This window comes from Eurytemora carolleeae, unplaced genomic scaffold, assembly GCF_000591075.1.
Source record: "Eurytemora carolleeae unplaced genomic scaffold, Eaff_2.0 scaffold99, whole genome shotgun sequence".
Lineage (NCBI taxonomy): Eukaryota > Metazoa > Arthropoda > Copepoda > Calanoida > Temoridae > Eurytemora > Eurytemora carolleeae.
In genome coordinates, this window is record NW_019396154.1 from 282,081 (window position 1) to 307,523 (window position 25,443).

At 30.8% G+C, this 25,443-nt stretch overlaps 2 protein-coding genes and 1 long non-coding RNA gene across 8 annotated transcripts; 1 reads left to right on the forward strand and 2 right to left on the reverse strand.

Moving 5' to 3' along the window:
- Positions 1-1,312: 1,312 nt before the first annotated feature.
- Positions 1,313-25,289, forward strand: LOC111696628 (extensin). 5 transcript variants are annotated; one of them, XM_023466290.1, is made up of 13 exons: positions 1,313-1,476; positions 5,816-5,973; positions 6,729-6,832; positions 6,995-7,064; positions 7,988-8,066; positions 9,330-9,469; positions 10,354-10,841; positions 14,132-14,162; positions 18,540-18,895; positions 21,158-21,551; positions 23,289-23,342; positions 23,678-23,728; positions 25,126-25,289. In XM_023466290.1, exons 2-13 carry the CDS (start codon positions 5,868-5,870, stop codon positions 25,194-25,196), a joined length of 1,944 nt encoding a protein of 647 aa, XP_023322058.1. In that variant the 5' UTR covers positions 1,313-1,476; positions 5,816-5,867; the 3' UTR covers positions 25,197-25,289. The 5 variants fall into 5 exon arrangements, with proteins under 5 accessions (XP_023322058.1, XP_023322057.1, XP_023322062.1 ...); XM_023466289.1 differs by having other exon boundaries at positions 1,313-1,454; XM_023466294.1 differs by having other exon boundaries at positions 1,313-1,454; positions 21,158-21,491.
- LOC111696629 (drebrin-like protein) lies at positions 14,365-18,163 on the reverse strand. 2 transcript variants are annotated; one of them, XM_023466295.1, is made up of 6 exons: positions 17,877-18,146; positions 17,411-17,507; positions 16,418-16,489; positions 15,815-15,888; positions 15,029-15,111; positions 14,365-14,513 (listed from the first exon to the last, which is right to left on the reverse strand). In XM_023466295.1, exons 1-6 carry the CDS (start codon positions 17,883-17,885, stop codon positions 14,432-14,434), a joined length of 417 nt encoding a protein of 138 aa, XP_023322063.1. In that variant the 5' UTR covers positions 17,886-18,146; the 3' UTR covers positions 14,365-14,431. The 2 variants fall into 2 exon arrangements, with proteins under 2 accessions (XP_023322063.1, XP_023322064.1); XM_023466296.1 differs by lacking the exons at positions 14,365-14,513; positions 15,029-15,111 and adding an exon at positions 15,130-15,643 and having other exon boundaries at positions 17,877-18,163.
- LOC111696630 (uncharacterized) lies at positions 19,690-20,984 on the reverse strand. The gene is made up of 2 exons (XR_002764120.1): positions 20,736-20,984; positions 19,690-20,090 (listed from the first exon to the last, which is right to left on the reverse strand). It is a non-coding gene; the product is annotated as an uncharacterized LOC111696630 (long non-coding RNA).
- Positions 25,290-25,443: the final 154 nt, after the last annotated feature.

A 25,443-nucleotide genomic window follows, 5' to 3' on the forward strand; every position in this document is an offset into this window, starting at 1 on the left:
ACATCAAAGCAGTTTTATACTTTTAATTAAAAATACCTGAAGCAAAATTTTTTTTTTTTTAAATATTTGATGAAATGATAATTATATAATAATGATAATAACACCACGCGTAACACAAAGTTCAAATTTGACAAATTACCATGGGATTCAATTTATCGCGTGTAAACGATAAATTGTCTTATGACTCTTATAAATATTAGATAAAAATGCTTTACAAACCAATAGACAACAGCTTTCAACCAATCCTTTCAGTTTAAAAGAACTGGAAACTGAAGACGTTGAATGTTTACGAAACTGGGTAAAGAGGAACTGTTAACGATATTGTAATATTTGTATGAACTACAGAAATAATTTTTCTTGTATATTATTTTTGTAATTTATTACGTTTTTTAATAAACGTTCAAATTTGAAATAATTTGTAAATGTTGTATTTCTGAATTTGAGTCCTGGAGTCTGATTTATTGGATATTGTGAGGTAGTTGAACTCTGTACGGCTAGATGAGCTTTTTAACTCGATCGATCACACTTAAAAGGATGAAGTTTTATTATCCGTACCCAATTCAACTACTTATTTAATCATTTGTTCATCTTTTTAACATTAATTTTTGAACATTTTTTCTATTCTCAAATTTTTTTGCGATATCGATTGATACAGTTTATCAAACTAGGTTTCGATAGTTCATTAATACAGTTTACCAAACTGGGTTTCGTTTCGATTGATACAATTTACCAAACTGGGTTTCGTTTATCGATTGATACATACAGTTGCTCAAACTGGGTTTCGTTCATCGGTTAGAAAGTTTTCTAAACTAGGTTTCGTTAATCGATTGATACAGTTTACCAAACTTGGTTTCGTTTATCGATTGATACAGTTTAACATACAAACTGGGTTTTGTTAATCGATTAATACAGTTTACCAAACTGGGTTTTGTTTATCGATTGATAAAGTTGCCCAAACTGGGGTTTTGTTTGTCGATTGATACAGTTTACCAAACTGGGTTTTGTTTATCGATGCTCTGTCCAATTTCCGGTTAAGTTTAAAGGAAGTGTTTAAAGCAAACATAATTAATGGTTTAACACTTTAATAATCTATATATACAGTATATTATAGTATAAATGCTTGGGAACCTTCTATACAAGAAACAATGGGGGGGAGGGGTGTAAAGAGATATTTATGTGGTTAGTTAGTGTCAAGGGGGGGGGCTAAACCATATGGATAATTCAGTAAGAAAAAATCAAACAAATCAGTTATTTGATTTGTAAATAACAAAGCATTCTTTATCAGATAATTCATTTATACTTTTTTAGATCACACTGTACAGAGTACAGTGTACAATGCACGGTGTACGGTGAACGGTGTACAGTGTACCAGTGTACAGCCGACCAACATGTGATCGTTACAAGGAAAAGCACAGGAGAAACCTCAAATTAAGAAGGACAAGACTAAAAAGAGAGTAAGTTTTTCATAATCAACAGGTAAAAAGAGAGTAAGTTTTTCATAATCAACAGGTAAAAAGAGAGTAAGTTTTTCATAATCAACAGGTAAAAAGAGAGTAAGTTTTTTATAATCAACAGGTAAAAAGAGAGTAAGTTTTTTATAATCAACAGGTAAAAAGAGAGTAAGTTTTTTATAATCAACAGGTGAAAAAAACTTATTTCTGAAAAACCTGTTAATACCATATTTTGACGTTTAAAAATAATTTCGATGTACACACAGTATTTTTAAAATATACCAGGTCTCAGCCGAACGCCGCGGCTAGGACCAAACGTTGTGGTAACAGATCTTATGATAATTATCGATGTCACAAAATCTTGTAGCATCTAAAATGTTAAATTTTTTGATAGAGCAAAACAACCCCATTAAATAAAATTTTCGACCAAAAAAATTGGGAAATTAGTTCTGTTTTATTAATTTTTACTAGAATTAAATTATCATAGAGCCCAAGGAGTTTAGCATTCAACATTTTACAAGCAGAAAGAAGTCAGTCAAACAGTTTAATTGGTTCTATTTAAGACCACAGCTTGTGGTAATATTTAGCCAAAAAATTACACAAATATAACCTCCCCCCCCCCCCTCAAACAGTTTAAGTGGTTTGTGTGTAAAGTCGTAATTGTTTAATATAAACGATACCTATACTTAATATGATATGTTCAAAATACACATAGAAACTAATTTATAATCTTTTGTTTTGAATTTTTTGTGAATATTTCCCAGAGCAATTATCTAGTTTTACAAAACATAATAATGCAGTTTAACGAGTAGGACTGTTCAGGACAGAATACCACATGTATAGAAGAAACATATGATACTATTATAAATGTATAAAAAGATACCTAGGTACATAGGTACATAGGTAGTAAGGTACATAGATACAAAGATACGTCGTTAAACAGATATGTATATACATGGTTATACATTTTACATAGATATGTAGATACATAGATGCTTATATACATAGTAGAGATGTCAACGTTTTGATTTTTGTAGATTTTAGCTTTCGTTACGATAGTGTTTATCAAAAGTATTAACGTTAGAAACGTTACGTTGCACATTATGAAATTTTATGGCATAGAGTAACGTTACGTAATGAATTTTCTGCACTTGAATACCTTATACAACGTTAAGCTTTAGTAAATGTTAGTGAAAAACAGTAAGCTCCGTTACGCTTTTGCATTTCCCGTTTTAAAAAACTTTCCCAACGTTGCGTTAAAGCTTATGTAATATAACCACAATTTTTTAACGTTCCACTTTCATGCAAGGTAAATATTTTCAGAGACCTTACGTTACACTTTCACTTGGTTTACGATCTAAAAGATGACAAACGTTTTGCTTTACTAAAACGTTATTGGGGCATAGTTCTGAACGTTACAATTCATTTCAGTGCAAAGAATATTTTTTGTTAACGTTACGTTTTATCTTAACTTTTCCAATATAAACTCTTTTAATTACGTTTAGAAATTTACTAAAATGCACCTTTTCTTACGTTACGATTAATCGAAACGTTATTGTGAAAACTTTTTTGTTACACTTTTTTACAACTGACCATCAAAACTGTTTATTCGTTTCGTTTCTAAGAAAGATTTGAAAAAATGTTCTATACGTTGCGTTGTATTAAAATGTTTAAGCCTTAATATTTCTTCTTCTTTAAAATAATTTTTGTTTCTAAATGAAAGCATTGCAAGATTTTTTACGTAATTACTTTTTTACTCACCCTGTATGTTGCTGTTGTATAGGTAACCTTTTTAGAGAATGTGTAGAAGAATATGCATTATGCATAAAGATGTTATAATATTATTATTTTTAACGATTTTAAAAATTTGTGAATGAAAGTTTTAAGCATAAGACTTTCAACTCAAAGTGTGTCTTAAAGGGACTAGAGACGTATTTTCAAGTGACCTTTCATTTATGGGGTGGCATGTCCATTGTCTAGTAGGGGTGATCAATATTGGAATAGAGCCAACCGCCCACCGGAAGTCGCTGCGTTTTCACTTAAAAAAAATATTGCAATCAAAATTTTTTTTCAAAATTTGCGATTTGACGATTTAATTCACCGTAAGGCCACAACATCATGTTATACATAATTTTCTTGGAAATTCAAATTCAAATCTGAAAAGCGTTTAAAAAAATTGAAAATTGAGTGAGCCAGAGCTAAAAAAAACTCATCAAAAACATTAAAAAGTTTAAAAACCGGAATTTAGTACCGTTATTTGGCCATAACTTCTTTAGATTTTAATATATTTAAAAATGGTTTTCGAATCTGAATTCAGCATGAAATTTCCAAGAAAATGATGTATCATATTTATTTTTTGAAATATTTTTATAGGCCTGACGGCGATTTCTCCAATATTACATTGTCAATTCGAAACCTTATGGTCAATTTTGAATTTTTTTTTGATTACGATATTTTTATTAATTTAAAACGCAGCGACCTCAGGTGGGCGGCTGGCTGAGTTCTAAAAAAAGGCACAAATCAATCACCCTTAATGTTCAGCATACAATTACAAGATAGGAAAACACTCCTAATTTTCAAATCATCAATTAGATAAAGGTATACACGTTATCATTGGGAATCGAGCATGGCCCTCTTTAAATGGAGGATCGCTTGAAATTATCATTGAAACCACTTTTGCATGTGGAACAGTAGTTCTAAATTATTTTAGATTAGTTTAGGGTTAATTTTTTCTTTTTTTACGCAATGCAGACATCGGGTTGCAAAGATATATTAAATGAAAATTAGAGTTTTTGGCATAAACTCATTTTCTTTAAACTTGAAATGAAAAACCATTAGTCTTTGCTGTCATAATCATCAGTCGAATCTCTTATATTGATATATTAGAGACGTTTTGAAATGTTTTGATTGGCAGAATTATTGTTACACTTTTGAAATTAAAACTCATCCCTCTTAGTCTAACGTTTTTTGAATAATATTTTCATCAGACATATATCTAACGTTAGACTAATCAATTTAGTATTCAGAGAAAATTATGAAACGTTTTGATTTACAGAATTTTACTCTGTAAAAAAAAAAAATTCGTTTCCTGATTATTAAATAATAACACATTTCTGCAACGTTGAATTTTTCATTACACTATAAGGGAAAACGTTTCAAAACGTTTTCATAAACAGTAATGCATTTTTCAGTTATACAACGTTACACTTTTTATAAGTTGAACTTTGAAATAGAAATCCTTTCGTTACGATATTCAATCAAATCACAATTAGTTTTTCAAACGTTAGACTTTCAAACTCCCCTTGGAAACAAAACATTTCTTCACGTTATGGTCAAAAAAGATGTAGATATTAGAAAAATAACGTTACATTTCCACAAAACGCTAACGTTGGGGGTATGTTCCTCTAACGTTAACGTTTAACGTTAACGTTAGGTATGAGCTTCTATAACGTTAACGTTTAACGTTCACGTTATATAGAATATATCCAAACGTTACACATTATTGTATCGTAACGTACAAAAACGTACATTTTACGTTACGTTACACTATCGTTGACATCTCTAATACATAGATACTAAACAAACAAACATATACATAGGTACGTAGATACATAAACACACAGATACATAGATAAATAGATGGGTATAAACATAGATACATAGCTACTTAGATATACAAAAACTAAATACAAAGACACATCATAATTTATTTCAACAAGGAAGCAGCCCATTTATCACAAAGAGCAATATGATTGTATTATTGTGTTAAAACAGCTGGTCATTTGTATTGTCATTTATATGGTAGCTGTGTAGTTTTAAAAATACTTCTGATAATTTAAAAAGCTAATTTTGACTTAATTTCAGTTGTTTTTCATAAAAAAACTCATTTAAAGTTTGATACATATTTTTATTCATTGTGTTTTACTTTTTGCACTTTGCACATTATAAAGTTGAAAATTTCATAAAAAAACATGTAGTCTTGTATTAAAGATTACAATTGAAGAATTAATCCTTTGTATAACACATAAATAATAACTATACAGGGTTACCCAAAAAAGATGAGACTTCAGAGACGACTGTACGGAATTGTTAATTTCTTTATGTTTAGGATTCCCTGAAACTGTAAATTTGCTTCTTAATTTGCGCAATCATTAAAAAGGTTAAAAAAATTATATTCATGTCATGAATACTTAATTTAACCTTGTAAATGTCATATTTAAAGTGTTTTATGTCGTTTTTACAGTCTCATTCTTTGTGGGTAACCCTGTAGAATATATATTATCATACATCTATTGAAGAAAAGCATTCAAGCATGATATTGCTCCATCTAAACTTTTAATAACTATTTTTATTTTCTGATTTAGATAAGAGATCCCTGTTCTTTGACAGAGTGAGGACAAAAACGTTTCTTGATAGATGTCTTATTCCACAAAATTAAATAAATGGCGTCTCTATAATAAGGAAAAGAGTTCTGACAGTATGTTGTTGTTACTGTTAATATCAGCGGCAGTTGCAGTTACAGGTAAACCGGCATAAATTAATTCATGATAAGTTGTATACGAGTTGTATGAGTTGTATGTGTTGTATGAGTTGAATGAGTTGTATGAGTTGAATGAGTTGAATGAGTTGAATGAGTTGAATGAGTTGAATGAGTTGAATGAGTTGAATGGGTTGAATGGGTTGTATGAGTTGTATGAGTTGTATGAGTTGAATGAGTTGAATGAGTTGTATGAGTTGTATGAGTTTTATGAGTTGTATGAGTTGTTTAAGTTGTATGAGTTATATAAGTTGTATGAGTTGTATGAGTTGTAAGAGTTGAAAGAGTTGTATGAGTTGTATGAGTTGTATGAGTTGAATGAGTTGAATGAGTTGTATGAGTTGTATGAGTTTTATGAGTTTTATGAGTTGAATGAGTTGTATGAGTTGAATGAGTTGTATGAGTTGAATGAGTTGAAAAATAATTTACCTTTAACAAGTTATCAATTTTTAACAACCCGAAAAAGAGGATTTTTAAAATATAGTTCTTATATGGATTTTTCTCCATTTCAATGTTTACGTTCTAAATGTATCTTTTATTTTCTCCGCTTTCTTGATCTCGATGGAGACGGCGGCGGAATTTTGATATTAGTAAAGGGTTACTCCTAATAAAGGGTTATGAGACAATAATATGAACTAGTCCTTAATATAGCTTTAGATCGAATATTTAATATTTTTTTGATCAATATTTTCACGAACTTATAGTCGACTGACTAATCGATTTGTGCTTTTATCCCTAAGAATCGGCAGTGAAGCTACCTACCCCGGAAGTGGACTCCAGTGGCGAAGGATCGTCAAGAACGACAGTTATTCAGAAATTGGAAAAGTTAGTTAAAGAAAATAAGGTTGAACTATTTAATTCAAACATTTAAAACAGGTCTTTTGAAAAATGAAATCTAAGAAAAACCTGATTAAGATTTATTTATTTCCAAAGTTTAAAAAAGGAAAAATATTTTTGTGAACTTACGTTTTGAGCTTTGAGCTTTGTTTAAAAAATATTCTCCAAGGAGGCGAAAGAAATTGATTCTGATCTTAAATCTGAACCTACCAAGCTTAGGGAACAACTGATTAAACTTGGTGAGTTTAAACATTCGTCACATTTATTTTATTGAAAGCAGTAGAATATACTGGTTAAACTTCTGGTTTAATTGTGGTTTTCACCAGGATGGGGAAATAAAAACAAAATGTGGTACTGCCGCGGTTTTGCAGGGTGTATCAGTAAAAAAGAAAAATTATTGAAAAACATCAAAATGTCGTTTTTAATAGTCAATAACTACCGTAAAGAATTGAGTCTTTGCCACAAAAATTGTCTTATCTCTATATCAAAGATGTCCACTATCAGATTGCAAAGATGTAAGGATTAGAAAATTTGTAGTTGTGTCAAAAACTCAATTCCTTTGTAGCATACATGAGAAGAATTTCAATTTTCATTCCTTTACAGAATATTGATTCAATTTTTGTGGCGTTGAAAAGTGTAGACTGTAGATCACAATGAGAAATCCTGAAGGATTAAAATAACAGCATATTAAATAATGTCAATATTTTCATTCGTTTACAGATAGATTTAAGACATTTAAACATTAGCACACAATTCCCATGTTTATTGGAACTCCCTGCACAGTATATTTGTGGTAATCTAATGACGGTTTCATGGTAACATTTATTCAATTCAATTAGGAAACAGTTTCTCTAGACAGTGTTCGGCACAGTTTTTATAAACACACAGCTGTTTTTATAAACACACAGCTGTTTTTATAAACACACAGTTGTTTTTATAAACACACAGCTGTTTTTATAAACACACAGCTGTTTTTATAAACACACAGCTGTTTTTTCAAATTTTTTGACATCGTTACAACCTTAGAATATTTGGTTATATGATTAAAAAATTGAGTTTGTGGCAAAAAGTTTTTTCCTTTACATTCTTAAATTTCCGCAACTTTGTAAGACTTTTATGGAACTAAACTGATCCGGAAAATAATTTGAAACTATAATTCTAGGATATACTCCGGGATTAGAAGGAGCAGAGAAGAAACAAGAATTCGCTCAACTGGATAAAATCATTAAAAAAGGACAAAGGGAAGAACACTTTTTCATCGTAATATCGTAAAGTTTTAAAGTTTTGGGTTTCTTTACGGGACCTGGACATTTAAACAATGTATTCAGAGCATTAAAGGGACTATACGGGACCTGAGCCGGCGATTTAAAAAATTCAAGAAAATACGACTCGGGTCTAAGCTGTTGTTGAGCCTTATTTACGGCTCGGGCTTTCGAATTTAAGTACGGGACCTGGGCATTTAAACAATGTATTCCGAGCATTAAAGGGACTATGCGGGACCTGGGCCTTTAAACAATGTATTCTTAGCATTAAAGGGACTGTACGATACCTGGGCATTCAAACAATGTATTCTTAGCATTAAAGGGACTGTACGGGACCTGGGCATTTAAACAGTGTATTCTTAGCATGAAAGGGACTGTTAGCATAATTTCAAGTGACCCTGTATGGAAAGATGGCAATGTCCCATTCACAAGGTTACAAGCTTAAAAGCTTTGTCTGCTCTAGTATGAATAAGACATCAATGTTTAGCATTTTGAAAACTGATCATTTTTAATTTAAGTTTCTCTACAAAATCGACTTACGTATTTATACTGCAGGAATTGTCAATTTTAAACACTTTTATGTTAAGAAAAAATATTTTTCACATTTTTGAAAAGATAAAGGTTTCAAGGATACCGTTGTAAATCGGGCATTGACATCTTTGCGCGGAGGATCACTTGAAATTACGCTTACAGTACCAGAATCATGTTATGTTTTTGGTCTACTTTGTGTGAAGGGACTTAAAAATTTATTCATGTTCAACATAAAAAATTAATAATCTCAAATCGAGCAGCTTACAATTTCAGTTTATCAAGATATGAAGAAATTGTAAATCGTTGATGTCACTCTTTAATTAGTATATTGAAGTAACGTTGTTAAACCCTTTAATATCTGCGAGTTAAAGTACGTATTGAATATTAAGTAACGCTCTAGTAAACTTTAAACTCGTAATTCTAATTGATTAGGTTTGATGTAATCTCAATGTTACATGTGGTTTCAAGTTAAATATTTCTGCTGAATTAAACAGATAACTATTCTTATTATTTCCAAACTCTAAATGTTAAAAGTACGATTATTTTATTTATTTTATTTTTTTCTTTCTTTTACGATTGTATTTCTTAAACTAAGCTTTCAGTGCGAACTGCAATAACTTGCAATATAAATAGATGTTTTAAAACAACTAAAGTGACACTCAACTTGAAAATTCATAAAATAAAGGTTTAAAGGTCTTCAACTGAATACAGATTGCAGTTGGCGAATCAACTTGGAAAAAGACAAAGGCTAAGGGATGGGAAGAAACTGAGAAGTGGGAAGAAAATATTGGGAAGATTAAGAGGAAATAAAGTTAAAGGGGGAAATAAGTCACAACGTGTTGTTATACCAGGTATCATTATCATAATCATCATAATCTTTATCATTATCATTATCATTATCATTATCATTATCATTATCATTATCATAATCATAATCATTATCATTATCATTATCATTATCATTATATTATAATTATCGTTATCGTTATCGTTATCGTTATCATTATCATTATCATTATCATTATCATAATCATAATCAAAATCATAATCATAATCATAATCATAATCATAATCATAATCATAATCATAATCATTATCATTATCATTATCATTATCATTATCCTTATCATTATCATTATCATTATGATTATCATTATCATTATGATTATCATTATTATTATAATTATAATCATCGTTAACGTTATCGTTATCGTTATCATTATCATTATCATTATCATAATCTTTATCAGTATAATTGTTAATATCATTATCATTATTATTATAATTATCATTATCATTATCATTATCATTATCATTATCATTATCATTATCGTTATCGTTATCATTATCATTATCATTATCGTTATTGTTATCATTGTCATTGTCATTTTCATCGTCATTTTCATTTGTTATTGTTATTATTATATTTTGTTATTCTTATTGTTAAATTTTGTTATTGTTATTGTTTTTGTTATTGTTTTTGTTATGTCTTATTGTTATTGTTATTGTTTTTTTTGTTTTTTATTGTTATTGTTATTGTTATTGTTATTGTTATTGTTATTGTTATTGCTATTGTTATTGTTATTGTTATTGTTATTGTTATTGTTATTGTTATTGTTATTGTTATTGTTATTGTTATTGTTATTGTTTTGTTATTGTTATTGTCATTGTTATTATTATTGTTATTGTTTTGTTTTTGTTTTTGTTATTGTTATTCTAGTTTATTTATTTCCAGGAGTTGAACCTCTCCCTGCTGTAGTCCCCTCCTCCGTGGTAGTTGTAGAAGAGTATGATGATGAGTATGAAGACTACTATGATGAGTATGAGGATTATGTGGAGTATGAGGAATATGATGTGCTCCTCCGAGAGGTTTCTCCTAAACACGTCGTCGCCGGAGGCAAACATAGACATGATTCTCAGTATCATGATCATAAACCTGGACATCATAAATATCATGATCAACATAAACCATCTCATCATGTTCACAAACAATCTCACTACGCTCATCAGAAAGATCCACACCATCATGATCAAAGATATCAGAATGATCCACACCATCATGATCTTGGATATCAGAAAGATCCACACCATCATGATCAAGGATATCAGAAAGATCCACACCATCATGATCAAGGATATCAGAAAGATCCACACCAACATGAGCATGGATATCAGAAGCAACCAGAATATATTCCAGAAAGTGAATATCACCAAAAACACCAGGAAATCATTTAATATTCAAGATTAAAAGTGTTTACGGAAAAGGACTAAAAATGCAATTTCAAGAGACTCTCCACATGTAGAGTACCATATGCTCGATTAACAACGTTACTCTAGAATAATAACGTCTTCTATATATTTGATATGAGAGAAATGTTTAAAGGATATCTTTGTGAATGGGGCAAAATTAAGTCTATTTTAAATGGCGGGTTACTTGAAATTAACGCGACTTTAAAGTTTAAACAGAATTGTAAAGTGCTCTGAGATGGAATTTAAAGAATTCGAGCCAGGGTTTAAATCTGCCAAAACCCGGTTTAAATTAAGCGCCGGCTAAAATCTTGAAACATTTGATACAATTTTAAGTGGAACCAACCATTTTTAAACCGCGGCTTAAAGTTAAACCGCCGCTCAAATTCTTTGAATTCGGCCACTGATCAACTAAACATTAAAAAGTTTAAATAAATTTAATGATTTGTTCTAGGGTACGTAGTTGTTTTTAAACTAACAGTTCCTCCCAGGTTCTAGTTATATCTGGCATCTCTAGTATTTAATTATCGGTCTCATTTTGCCAAAAACGAATGGCATTTATAAGTTTTAAACTCTCAGGGTTTGGATGAAATCGTATGATAGTCTAAATCGAGGTAGGTAAGGCCATAAGAAAATTCCGTAAAATACAATGAACTCATTTTCGGTGGCTGTAAATTGTATCTTGGTTGTTTGTAAACAAACTCAACCGAAACTGGACTTGAACCGAAAAATGAAATTGAAACCAATACTCAACCTTAGTCGCAGTCCAGAGTTATATAATGACACTTATAAAGATAAAACGGAGCGAGGTAAATAAATTCATTAATTTTAAAATATTTTTCAAAAACCCTCTCCTCGATCCTCTCATGTCGAAACTGTAAATTATTGTTTCGACCCAAGCCTAATTAAATTAAATGTAAACATTAGCTACCGAAACCGAGTTTATAGTGTATTCCAGAATAAATTTGTGTGTAGTAAATAAATTCTTTTATGGCCCACTGTTGTTCTAAACCAAGGAATTGAGTTGTTGCCACAAACTTAAATGTTCTTATCCCTATATCTTCGCAACCTGATTGTGTAAACCTTTAATTTGTCCAACTTAGATTATTTGATATATCGGAATTTATAGATGAAATATCAAAGGTCTACGAAATTGGTTTGCAAAGATATAAAGATTAGAAAATTAGAGTTTTGTTGCTAAAACTCTATTCTTTTTCCAATAAATAACTTTGTGGAAAAGTATGAAATGAAAATACTTCCATCAACGCTTTCAATATTTTCATATCAATATCTTAAGATGTCTTAAGATTTATATCAATATTTCTTATATTTTAATCAGTTCCCGATTTTTCTAAAAAAAACACAATATGCTTTTCTTGCATTAAACAACTTAAGAGACAAATATTTTAAAAATTCATTTTTAAATTTTAAAAAGATCTTCTAACACAAGGTACTAATGCAAGGAAAGTTATTTTGGGGATGTACGCATTTTTTGTACTGCAGAAGTGCACTGTCTTTGGCGGAAAATTAAACACAAGACGGATTCCACATGGAGTCCATTTTCACAAAATAATCTACGAAATATTCTGGTCATTGGAAACTATTACGTGAATTATCAAAACTATCAAAATTAAATGCTTTAATACTCCTCAGATACTAGACGAACACTGAGAGAGAACTGGTTTCAATATGTACGCAGAGTATACACAACCGCAATAAACTTACCTTGCATTAGTTCCTTGTTCTAACCTGAAAGTTTTTCAAACCCTAATGATAAATGGCCCCGCCCAGTTTTATCTTGATGGTACAAATTAATGTCGACGTAATTTCAAGTGATGAACCAGTCATAATTACCTTAAACCTTTGTCTAAGCAAAATGATGGAGATATTCTAGTTTTCTTTCTGAAAATAGAAACTAGTGTCTTGCAGATTAATACAATAGAAGGAATGGATACAAATAAAACCGGCAAAAGACATCAATATTGTTAATTAGAAAAAGATTAAAATGGTTCCGTTGTGACTAGGGCTTATAACTTAAAGAACGGTCACTTAAAATTACGTGTACAGTCCCTTTCAATATCAAAACGATCTCATTTAATTTCTCAAGAGAGGTTGACCAATATTTTATTTCAATTCCTATAGAAACCCCAGTCCTGATAAATGATCTGCTTCAACTTTCTCCATTTTGTTTTATTTTCCTTAAAAAAATCCGATTATATAACATTTAGTTGATTATATAGATATATTATATACTAGGCTTTTAACCCTTTGTTATTAACAATTTTAGCTTTAAACTCTGAATATCGCCATTTTTAATCGTCAGAAATTTTTGCGGATTTTTCTGTTGATTCCCTGGGATTTTAACGTTAATTAGATAGAAACAAACAAGCAAAATATGTATGTAGATAGAGAGATATATTTTCGATTATGGGCCGATATTAAGGGTTGGTGGAAGGAGCAGATTCTTTTCTGCATGAGTCAGAGTGTATGCCATGGGTCATAATCACAGTGATCCAAAGGTTGCAAGCTCTGCCGAATTGTATTTCACCCGTTTTTTTAAACACAAAGCTAAAATCAAATTCTTTACAGTATACATGTCTAGCAGTAGTGATTTTGTGAGGTAAGATCAAAAGCTGAAACGAGCCACATTGGACTCTTATGATAAGATGCTTTGTGCTTATTGCCGAGTCTTGGGGGATCCCAGGGATAAGATGGCCGACGATACTGCTTTCTTTACTGGCTGGATAAATGCGGTTTCACTCATTTCTCCAGCATCGATCTTACCATAACTGCCCTTTAAACCGCTCTTTAAACGGGACTGACTTGATATCTCCAGATGAGACAGGACAGACACCCTTTGTCACCTATCCTGTTGTGTATTTAAGGCTGCAAACATTACGCGGGGTTCAATACGCTTTTGGACTGAATCTGGATTGTTTGGCTTTATTCTAGAACTTTTAGAACCCTTGGTTGGGTTCACAGTATACTATTGAAATTAATCACATAAAAACCCTTATTAATCATAGAAATATTTAATTATCTAAATAATCTTTTTATAACATTTTTTGTGTTAGATGCAATCTTCAGTATAAAAGATTTGAGTATATGTATCACAGATGTTTTGCGGATTTCTAAGAGTTCAGATTTTTTGAAAAATATATCGGTATATAACAAAAGCAAGCTCGTTTTTTAAAGACCATATTTGCTTAGATTATTTGCTTTAGTAAAACTTGGAATTTAATAATAACATATGAATATATATTTTAGGTTATGAGTACTTTGTCCATGTGAAAACAGGTAATATTATTATTTTTTTTACACAAATTTAAAACTAAACAGATAACCCGGCTTTTTTACTCGCCATCCTTTTAGATTTGTACCGTAGATATTATGTTCTTTAATGTTTTAGTTTAAGCATCTTTAACTCAAGTTTAGCTTGAAAATGTTAAATGTCTGCGAGCATTATTTATCGCATGGTCAATAACAAAATAATCGCATATTTTACTATTCATAACCTATTTTATTGATAAAGTAAAAGATTATGTATTTACAAAAATAGTAAAATATTATGAAAATGATTTGATAATAGTATCCAAGTCCAATTCTTCCTCAAATCTAGCAATAAAGGTACTGCTTGGTCTCAGAAAACTGAAATATTATATAATTCTGCTTTATGAAGTCTTTATCAAGTTAAAGTGAATTTTATTTCTTTTGGTTTACTTTTGTTACTTTGTATAATTTAGGCAACCAATTCATAGATTTAAAAACATACAAGCTAGGACGTATGGTATCTTGAAACATCATTGACCACAAATAAGTTAATTTCCATAGAGATGTCATGGATTTTTTGTGTAAAATCACAATATTAAATTTTAGGCAATATTTTTAACATTTATTTGTAATTGCTGAATTAATCGAATGTGTATCTATTTACTTTCTTCCTATTCACTAAACAATATCAATCTAAATTACGGACGAATTTTCTTCAGAGAAAATATACAAAAAATAAGAATAATACAAAGGATTTCTTTTTATTGGGACACTTTTTAAGAAAAAAATATAAAATTCGGAAACTGCAATTTTATTCGGAATTTTTTTCAAAAGCAATGAATTTTAACGCAAATATCCATAGTTTTACCAAAAAGTAAATAACTAAATTTCACCTGATAATATCTGGTAAATGATGAGCACACACACTTTTACGGAGAATAGGAGCACCCTCACCCTGCCAGGCTATCAGTACACACTAGGATATATTTTACACTGCCAGGCTATCAGTACAAACTAGGATATATTTATCACTGCCAGGCTAGCAGTACACACTAGGATATATTTATCACTGCTGGGCTAGCAGTACACACTAGGATATATTTATCACTGCCAGGCTATCAGTACACACTAGGATATATTTATCACTGCCAGGCTATCAGTACACACTAGGATATATTTATCACTGCTAGGCTATCAGTACACACTAGGATATATTTATCACTGCCAGGCTATCAGTACACACTAGGATATATTTATCACTGCTAGGCTATCAGTACAAACTAGGATATATTCATCACTGCCAGGCTAGCAGTACACACTAGGATATATTTTACACTGCCAGGCTAGCAGTCCACACTAGGATATATGTATCAATGCCAGGCTAGCAGTACAAACTAGGATATATTTATCACTGCCAGGCTAGCAGTACACACTAGGATATATTTATCACTGCCAGGCTATCAGTATACACTAGGATATATTTATCACTGCCAGGCTATCAGTACACACTAGGATATATTCATCACTGCCAGGCTATCAATACACACTAGGATATAAATATCCTTTGTATTGATTGAGGATTGTACGATATCACTTCAATAACTTTGGTGAAATAGGCGATTCTACTCTTTTGCTCTTTCTATAATGGATGATTTTACGGGTAAATATTCCTTTAATACCTTTACTCCCATCTCTAGTTTGATCCCAGCCAATCCATACTGTATTCGCCCACTGTTAAATTGTCCCAGCAGTTCTAATCAATGAAAAGAGTTATTTATAAAATCTGATTTTTACCTTTAAATATTATCTTATAATCAAGATTTGCTGTATTACGCAGTAGAATATATCTACCACTTGTTCAATGTGATCTAACAAAAAAAGAAATAATAAAGGTTTAAAACGCAAAATTTTTAAAGGGCAGTAAACGTAACTTGTCTTGAAGTATACCTTATGAAACCACCGTGTTTTTATTCCTTTGTTTTTTGATTTCCACTGTACGTTAAACTGTTTTTCAAGAAATGTATAAATTGTCAATTCAAATCTCTTTAAAGGTTTAGAAGGTATATAGTGATTACAGAAAACTTCACATGATTATATTAGAAAACCCCTTCGTAACATAGTTTACAGAAAACTTCACATCACTAACAAACAAGAAGGTTAATATGATACCTGAAGGCTCTAACAGGATATTATAGGTATCCTTATAAAGAAAATCTCATTCTACTCATATATTATAAGAACTCGAGATTTTCAGCTCCCCCCCCCCCCTTCAAACACATTACCTTCTAAACCACCCGCTTCTCCTTCTTCTTCAACCACTAACGTATTGCTATTGTCAGCAATGTTTCCGCCATCTGTAATTAAATAAAAACATTTTGACATCATTATACCATTTTTTAAATTCGTTGTCGCATATATCAATACAATGAAAGCAACTTTCTATTTTAGTTTTGATTTATATCAAGTTTTTTAACAGCTGGAATCACGTAAACATGGGAGCAAAGGGAAGCTGTCAATTTAAAAAGCTTCTCTTTATTTACTTGTAAACTTGTAAAAAAGCTTGTTAACAATCAAAACTTTAAAAAGTCGTCTTTATTGTTTCTTTCCTGTAGTTCAGATAAGTTTACTAAGTTTATTTTTACACTCCAATACAGCTAATTGTATCTTTACATTTGTATTATAGTATAGTTAATTGTATCTTTACATTTGTATAGTACATGGTGGCCCAAAAAATATGGAAATTCAGTGACGAATTCGATATCGTCTTTGTTATAAATTAGCATTGTAATATCTAATTTCAAAACCCATAATATTATTATGTCTGTTGAGTTTATTTTGTGTAAACGGTAAATGGCTATAAAGATGTGTCTATAACGTCTCTGCAAGATGAACAGGGAAGACGGACAAGTTTACTCTGTTTGTATACTGCAATTTTCTTGTTTTACTAAGTATAACTGTATGCAGTCAAATCATAAACAAACAAAATGTGAAATGTGAACATAGCAGACGAAACTCGTATAGTCTACAGCTTTCTCAGTAGGTATCACTATACTAAATCATAGAATAATTTGAAAGACGATATCAAATTCGTCACTGAAATTCCATATTCATTGGGACACCCTGTAGAGCAGTTAGTTATATCTTTACATTTAACTTTTAAAATTTAACAGATAACTCTGTCTTTTTCTAGGATACCTAAACGAACTTTAACCATAATGTACAGTAACTTAGGTGTCTGCATGTACATTATTATGCTTTGTAGTGTTGTTTTTCACCTTTGTACCCGTATAAAGCATATTTAACCCCTTGAAGATCGTTGTGTACATTATCTCTAGTTCTCTCCAACTCAGAGCGTAAAGAAATCAGGTCAGCCTGGAAAATTGAGACTTCATGTAAAAGAGGGTGACCATTTGAAGTACCGAACCGTACTCTGAGCAACTAGACCAATTTCGGGATAAATGTGAATCTCGGTATCATGCGGAGCAAAAAAAGGAATCTTTAAGATGTAAGCTTACAAAGTATAGGCATAAACTTTTAAAGCTAGTTTGATCCTGCATTGGATTTTGGAAGAAATACAGTTTGCTTATTTTATTATCAATTTGTAAAAAATCATAACAAATATTTTCAGCTAATAGAATTTGAACATTTAAAATTAAAAATAAGAAATTATTTACTGATTCCTTGTTAAATGTGAAGCTGAGGATAGAATTGAATAAAGAGTGTAATGTGTAAAGTGTATACCTTAGACATGGTGGTTTAACTACAACTGCTTATCAATACAATGTGGGAGTACTGGTATCACATACTTTCGACTGTTCAAATCATTTAACTGTCACAAAATAAATCCTAACATGAAACATCTATCTTTCAATGAATATTAAATGAGTTTAATCAATAAAAGAGATTGATTCACAAGCTCTTTAATACAGTGTTAACCACACAGGATGTAACTTCAATGACGACCTATTTATGTTGTTTATTTTTGTCTTTTGCCTTATATATTGTCTGTGAACTAAATGATTTGGAAAAGAAAGAAACACTTTAACAGTTGTAACTTGCAGAAAACAAAGAATGAAAAGAAATAACTGAATAAATTCCGTAAAATTGTCTGCATAGTCTCCAAAGTAATCCAATTTGGTCCAGTGCAGTGTACCAAAACTAAATACAGGATTTTATCCATATGATAACAAATCAACCAATTAGCTAATAAACAAATGTTTAGTTATTCCGTTAATTCTATAATGAAATAGAAAATCGAAAAAATGTTGTTATATGATTTGATTAGTTAATTAGTTATTAGATATAGGGCAAAATATGTAAGTACGAAATTACACAACTTTAGATTTTTTTATTCACATTTTTAATTTTATATATCAATATTTCTGATTGTTTTGTATATTTCAGGCACTGAACCTCCTCCATATGATCCCTACTACCAACCCGATCCCTACAATTCGAATCACAATGATCCCTACTACAAACCCGATCCTTATTCGAAGCCTGATTCATACAGTTTGCATCAACAGGATCCCTACTCCAAGCATAATCCTTATAAACATGGAAAGCATCACGATCCCTACGTGAAACATCATGATCCATACAGACCTGAGAAACATCATGATCCCCATTACAAAACTGATCCCTACAGATCTGAGAAACATTTTGATCCCTATTACAAACCTGATCCATACAGACCTGAGAAACAATATGATCCATATTACAAGCCTGATCCCTACTCTAAATTTCATCTGAACCCCCTGGTAAAATATTAGCCTTAAAAGCAACCCATGTATGCGAAGTCCAAGGGTAATATATTTATCCATTTTCTAGCAATAACACTATATTTTTTTTAGTCAGGTAAGTTTAAATAAAAGATTTTAAAATATATTTTTTTACAAAAAAAATTGGTTAATCAAAAAAAAATTTCTGTTAATTTTAACTCCTTTTTTTAATCATCATACTTTAAAATAGTTTTCCATCGTCTTCAAATTAATTCCTATCAAATAGGTTGTCAAGTACAATAGATGGCAACAGAAAAATCGACCAACTGCGCACAACGTCATATGTGTCAAATGAAAAAAGAAAGACGACATGTCCTCTAATTAGTTGGTATTATTTCCAAGATTCGGTGGAGGTAAATGTCACCTTTGTAGGATTACGTAAAAAATATTTACAACTCAAAATCAGATAGAGTATTTTTACTTCTTTTGGTGGCTTAATTTTTTCACTGTATATCTATGTAAACTAAATAGTCTGAGGGAGGGGGGGGGGCGTCCAGGCCCCAGCCCTCTAATTAGAATTAAAGTAAATATTTCTAGGGTTATTAAAGGTTTACTGTTCAATTTCTAAAGCCAGTTAATTTTTTAAAAAATTTAGACTTCTAACTTTTTGAAACACTCATACTTTTCTACGAATTTTACAAAAATTCATTTGGATTACCTTGTTTTAAAAGTGACGAAGTTTTGGTGGGTTAAACAATGACTGAAGTATGCACATTATATCATCATACTGTCATACACAACAACAACAAAAAACAATAATAAAAATACAAAAATATTTTTAACTATTTATTAAAATTGTTTTAAATTTCGTATCATGTGATGACCTTGTTTGTTTACTAAAACATTTAGATGCCTTATTCTTTGGAATTTTACAAAAAGGTTGATAATGGATATCTTGGTTCTTTTACAGTTATTGATGGGATTGCAGAGGATAAGAGCAATTTCCTTGCAGGGGATATTTCTGGAAGTTTCGAACAAGTTCTCAAATTTGGCTTAAAATTAGACTTAGCAAAATGAAGAGTACACACTCGGCTATCCCCGATTTCATTAGTGTCGTCAATTTTCAAAGAATTCAGCCACAATTCCTGCTTCTTTTTGTTCTATGGACATTTAAATCTGGATGTCCTAGGGGGTGGACGGCATCCAGGCACAAAACAAATTCTTCGCTTGTCCCCTAAATGAAAAAATATAATTAATGAAGACCAAAAATACTATTTAATTCATAATAATGTAATGTTGACTTAGTATATGTTCAAAGTATACCTTTAAAGTACCCCCCCCCCCTTGATGGATTTAAAATAAATAAAAAGAAAATATGTCGTTTTTTATCAAAACAAATCACAGAGACATCCATATTGCGAAATTTAAATATAATATAAATGTTATCTCACAAAACACTTTGCAACAGATAACTTACATAAAATGTACGAAAATTTGTGAATTTTTAGTTATTATGAACAAATGAATATATGTAAAAAATCAAAATTTGAAAAATCTGGGAAATCAATTTTTCGGCTCATGCTCGATAATTAGAGAAGTGATTGTAATATAAAAAGAATGCCTGGAAATAACTGAAATATCGAGATTTCTAATGATTTAATCAAAATTGTTGCCTCAGTACCCAATACCCATACTCCAAATTTTTGTTTGGGACACCCTGTTTATAATGTATATCTACATAGACTTTCCAATAATTTCATAATTAAAGCACCTCTGAAATTTTTTATATTTTTCGTACGTGTTCCCAAAAATAGTAAAAAAAGACATTTGAAAAAAAAATTAAATATCCTTAGAAGACGACATTTCATTAGAAAATTACCGTTTCTTGTTGCCTGTATTTCCCCTGGATCTGGGGGTTTATCCACGATTAGACCTTTCCAGAGCACTTCTCCAAAGATATCATTAAACATTTCTGAAATATGTTTTAACGTTATACTTCCGAATTACAATGTTAAAGGGTTATGTACAATATCAGTTTCAACCCTGTTATTTAGTCTATAGAACGTTAAATGAAAAAGTGTAAAAACAGAAATAAAGAACACATAAAATTGCACTAATTTCACTAAAAGATAAGCACTTTAGTCTAAAAATATCACTATTATTTATAGTTTTGTCAGACAGAAAATTTGAGTTGACACTTATGACGTTTAAACAGCTGTACTGAAAGTGTACGCATTCTGTGTTGCCGACTATTGTACTTGACAACCTATTTGATTCCTATTATAACTTCTTGCTTTGCAGGAAGAACCTGTATATAGAGAGAATGTAGATACTCTGCAATCTTCATCCTATCCTCCACATCCTTCAGCCTACCCACCCCATTCTCCTACCTACCCACCAAGTCCTCCTGCCTACCCACCACATCCTCCTACCTACCCACCCCATCCTCCTACCTACCCTTCCTATTCACATTCTCCTAGCTACCCTGTTCAGAACAAACCAATTTATCCTTCCTATGCAGATCACCACCGTACAGGGTATTCATATAACAAACAATCCGAACATGTTTATCATCCAACCCATCCTCAACCCGTCCTACCTCCTCCTCCTTCCTCACTCCATACTCCAGGTCCAGGTGAAGATATAGGAGGGAATACTCAGGGGTTTACAAACATCTTTGCAACAGTTCCTAGAGGCAAGAATATTAAACAACTATTTCATCAAACCATAAACGTGATTATACTTTTTTTGTATTACATTGGCCCTGAACACGTTTATCTATATATAAATTTGGCTTGTCTGTCTGTTTGTCTGTCTGTCTGTCTGGGTGTCTGTCTGTTTGTATCCAATAAACGTCAAAACGGCTGAACCGATCGGGCCCAAATTTTTTGTGGGACATCATTAAATTTTTGAAAATTTTGAAAATCCGCGAAATTTTTTGTGAAAATCCGCGACTTATTTTTGTTTTGTTTTCCGATGTACACAAAGAGAACATGTTCACAATTAATTTAGAAGATGGGCGCGAAGCGCCCACTATGGCTAGTAATACAAACTCCTGCCAGATTTCTTTCAAAACACGATTTTTATTTGAAGAACAAAAAATATTTTTATATTTTATATGTAACAAAAGGACTTCCAATTTTTCCAGATCAACTTGGTTCCGTAAGAGTCTGTCCTAAAGCTGTTAAGGATGATTCACTATTAGTAAAAGCTTAAGGAAATCGAATGCATAATCTTACCTAACCGATTTTCTCTCTGTAAAGCATTTCTCTCTGTAAACCAATTCGGTTAAGAAAGGTTCTCCCTTAATTATTTAATATATTTAGGCTTGAAATAGTAACCACCTTAAGGAGAGGGGGGGGGGGGTCATTATGCTTATTCATCCAATGGCAAGTTTTAATTGAAAACTTTTTTTAGTCCATAAACATAACACGACAGCATTTACATTTATTTTAAATAGGCATTTGGGAAATTTCCCAGATACCCAGGCATTTGGGAAATTTCCCAAATTCCTACAGGTATTTGACAATGTTTTTTTAAGATTTTGGAAATTTCTCAAATGACTGGATATTTGGGGAGTCTCCCAAAAACCTAGGCATTTGGGAAATTCTCCAAATGTCGGTGTATTTGGGAAATTCCTCAAATGTCTGGGTATTTGTGAAATTCCCCAAATGCCTGGGTATCTTGGAAATTTTCAGTCATTTGAGAACTTTCCAAAATCTTAAAAATATACCACCCTCAAATATCTGTAGGTATTTGGAAAATTTCCCAGATACCCAGGCACTTGGGAAATTTCCCAGATACTCATGCATTTGGGAAATTTCCCATGTTACCCAGGCACTAGAGAAATTTCCCAAATATCCAGTCATTTGAGAAATTTCCAAAATCTTAAAAATATACCACCCTCAAATATCTGTAGGTATTTGGGAAATTTCCCAGATACCCAGGCATTTGGGAAATCTCCCAAATGCCTAGGTTTTTAGAAAATTTCCCAAATCCATGGGTTTTTGGGAAATTCCTATTTTTTACATTTTTGATAATTGCTGTCACTCCATCTCCATAAATCAGGAATTGTTGAGATTTTTCGGGGTCGGTAATCAGTTAGACTTATGGGTGGTGACAACATATCTGGTTCTCATATTTCAATTATGCATACAAACTACCGACTATGTGCTATCCTATAGAACCACATTATTCTATGTGTTATCCTTTTGTTTCAGATATTATTGCAGAGTAAGAATCTATATAATAAAGCTCTTCGCTCATATATATATATATATAATTTTTTTTCTTCAAAAATCGAAATGTTTTTTTTAAAAGTTCGATTTTCAAAAAGCCCACAGGCAACGCCGGGCACGATATCTAGTTATGTATAAAACTTATAAAATATATCTCTTATTCTAAAGTCTATTGTTACATTTCTGATTTGTAGATGGGGAACTCATACATGGACTTCCAGCTCCTGAACCAGCAGCAGGACAGCATGGTAATCTCATTTTTATAACATAAAGAGACAGTAGGCGTAATTTAAAGTAACATTCCATTTATATAGGGTTGTGTCCGATACACAACGGTATAAGCTTTTTAACTTTCACTGAGCAAAATAGCAGGTGGCAGGAAAATATTCAACATTAAATGGCGATAAATTTTAACAAGATTATAAATAGATTCGGTCAAATATTAATTCAAAGGCAACTTGTCTTGAAAACAAAACAAAAATGTTTTCCTTTTGAATGACATTTTTATCTTTTCCCCTAAAAACTTGCTTTATTTACATTTATAACTATTAATAAAAAACAAAACTAAATATACGATATAAAGGTGATTTGAGTCAACCAATTGTTGATGGCGAGGCTTTTGGAGAGGATCTTGGTAAATCATGTTTTTTAATAGTTTAGTTTATATATTTTTTTCAAGTTGTCAGAAACTCAAATTTTCTTATTCTTATATATTTGAAACCTGATGGTGTAAAGCTTTAATATTTCAAACTTTAATTATTTGACGTTATACATTTCAAAATTTGAAATATCGAAGATCTATGACATTGGGTTGCAATGATATAGGAATTTGTAAAACAGTGTTTGTGACAAAAACTCAATTCCTTAAATAAGATGTAAATTCTTCTTGGATCTAATTTGAAACCCCTCTTCTCTTTGTTATAAATTTTTTTATCTTTCTCTTAATGGTTTTTTTGGGAAAAAAAATAAAAGAAAATGTTGATTTTGTAGAATATACTTTTTCCTGCTAAAAAGAAGAGATACTGATAAACAAGTGGACAGTATGTAATATTTTACAAAATAAGATATAAATATTGAATTGTCTCAACAAATAAATTGATGAGGAAAAAAGAAAAATTGCATTATTAAAACAACCCCATGGAAAGGCAGGCATGGTTTAAGTTTGAGACTAAAACTAATTCCACGGAAGTCATTTAAAAAAAATAAAAGATGTTTATTGGTCTCATTCTATTCTAAAATCTATACATTCAAAATAAACTTGCAACCCCNTGGCTAAAGGGACAGACCGGCTATGTAAGGTAGTTAAACTGAGTATGCAGTGTTGTGGACACATTATTTAGGATTCATTTGAGGCATATAAAACTTTTTATACATCTGTAAATCCTGAGTTTGAGCGCAAAGTCGACGTTTAAAACTGTACTTTTGGGTGGATATGTTTTCATAATTGTTTTTTTTAATTATGAAATAACGACGAAAAAAAATTTAAACAAAGGTTTACACCAAACTAAATAGTTGTTTAGGAGCAGGTTGAGAAAATAAAAATTAATCTTATCATCGAAAATAAGTAATCTTATTCAATTATTAGTTTCTAAAATCTCTGATTATTCACAAATATTTTCTTCAGACTTTCTGGAATTTTTATTGAAAAGACGACATTTGAAGAATTTGTAGAAATTTGCGAACAAATTCATAGAAAATAAGAAATTCAATAAAATGATGAAAACGAAATAATTGATTCTAGAATTGATTTTTTGACAAATCTCTCGACAAATATGTTCCTAAACATCTAATTAGTTTACTGTATAATTTCTACTTTTTTCATTGTCGTTTTTAATAATTTAAATAAAACGATCCTGAAATTCATGATTTTGAACGTCGACTTTGTACTCAAACTCAGTAATTATACATTGTTGAAACTTTTATATGTCTGTCCCTTTAAAAGATGTTAAAAATATGGTTATTATCATAATGTTACAAAGAAGAAAAGTTAATGGAATATTTTAAAATGGAACTAAAGATGTTTTATTTCAGTTGGTGGATTTCATCATCATACTGGACAGTTTGGCACATTTGGATTCTATGCTAATTTTTTTGATACTTAAAATTTTATTTCAGTTTAAAAGTTTGTTGTATAAAATGTTTATTATATTTGAAGTAACATTATTTTAACCAGATATTATAAATTCACAGCAATAGTTTTTTAATATCAAGTTTTTGATTATAGAATTTATTGTGGCAACGAAAAAAAATGTCCACATTTTCCATTAAAATTAAAATCGAAATAATAAAAAACTTTAAAATCTTAAAATATTTTCTAATGTGAAGAAATCGTGAAATGTAATTTAGTCA

Excerpts from the sequence above, each read along its gene's own strand:
- LOC111696628 (XM_023466290.1), top strand. The coding sequence starts at position 5,868 with ATGTCTTATTCCACAAAATTAAATAAATGGCGTCTCTATAATAAGGAA. Across the intron at positions 18,896-21,157 it reads AATTTCATCTGAACCCCCTG|GAAGAACCTGTATATAGAGA; the intron begins GTAAAATATTAG and ends CTTGCTTTGCAG. Across the intron at positions 23,729-25,125 it reads GGCTTTTGGAGAGGATCTTG|TTGGTGGATTTCATCATCAT; the intron begins GTAAATCATGTT and ends GTTTTATTTCAG.
- LOC111696629 (XM_023466295.1), bottom strand. Across the intron at positions 15,889-16,417 it reads AGAAGCGGGTGGTTTAGAAG|AACTGCTGGGACAATTTAAC; the intron begins GTAATGTGTTTG and ends TTCATTGATTAG. Across the intron at positions 14,514-15,028 it reads CATTTACCAGATATTATCAG|TTTTCTGAGACCAAGCAGTA; the intron begins GTGAAATTTAGT and ends ATAATATTTCAG.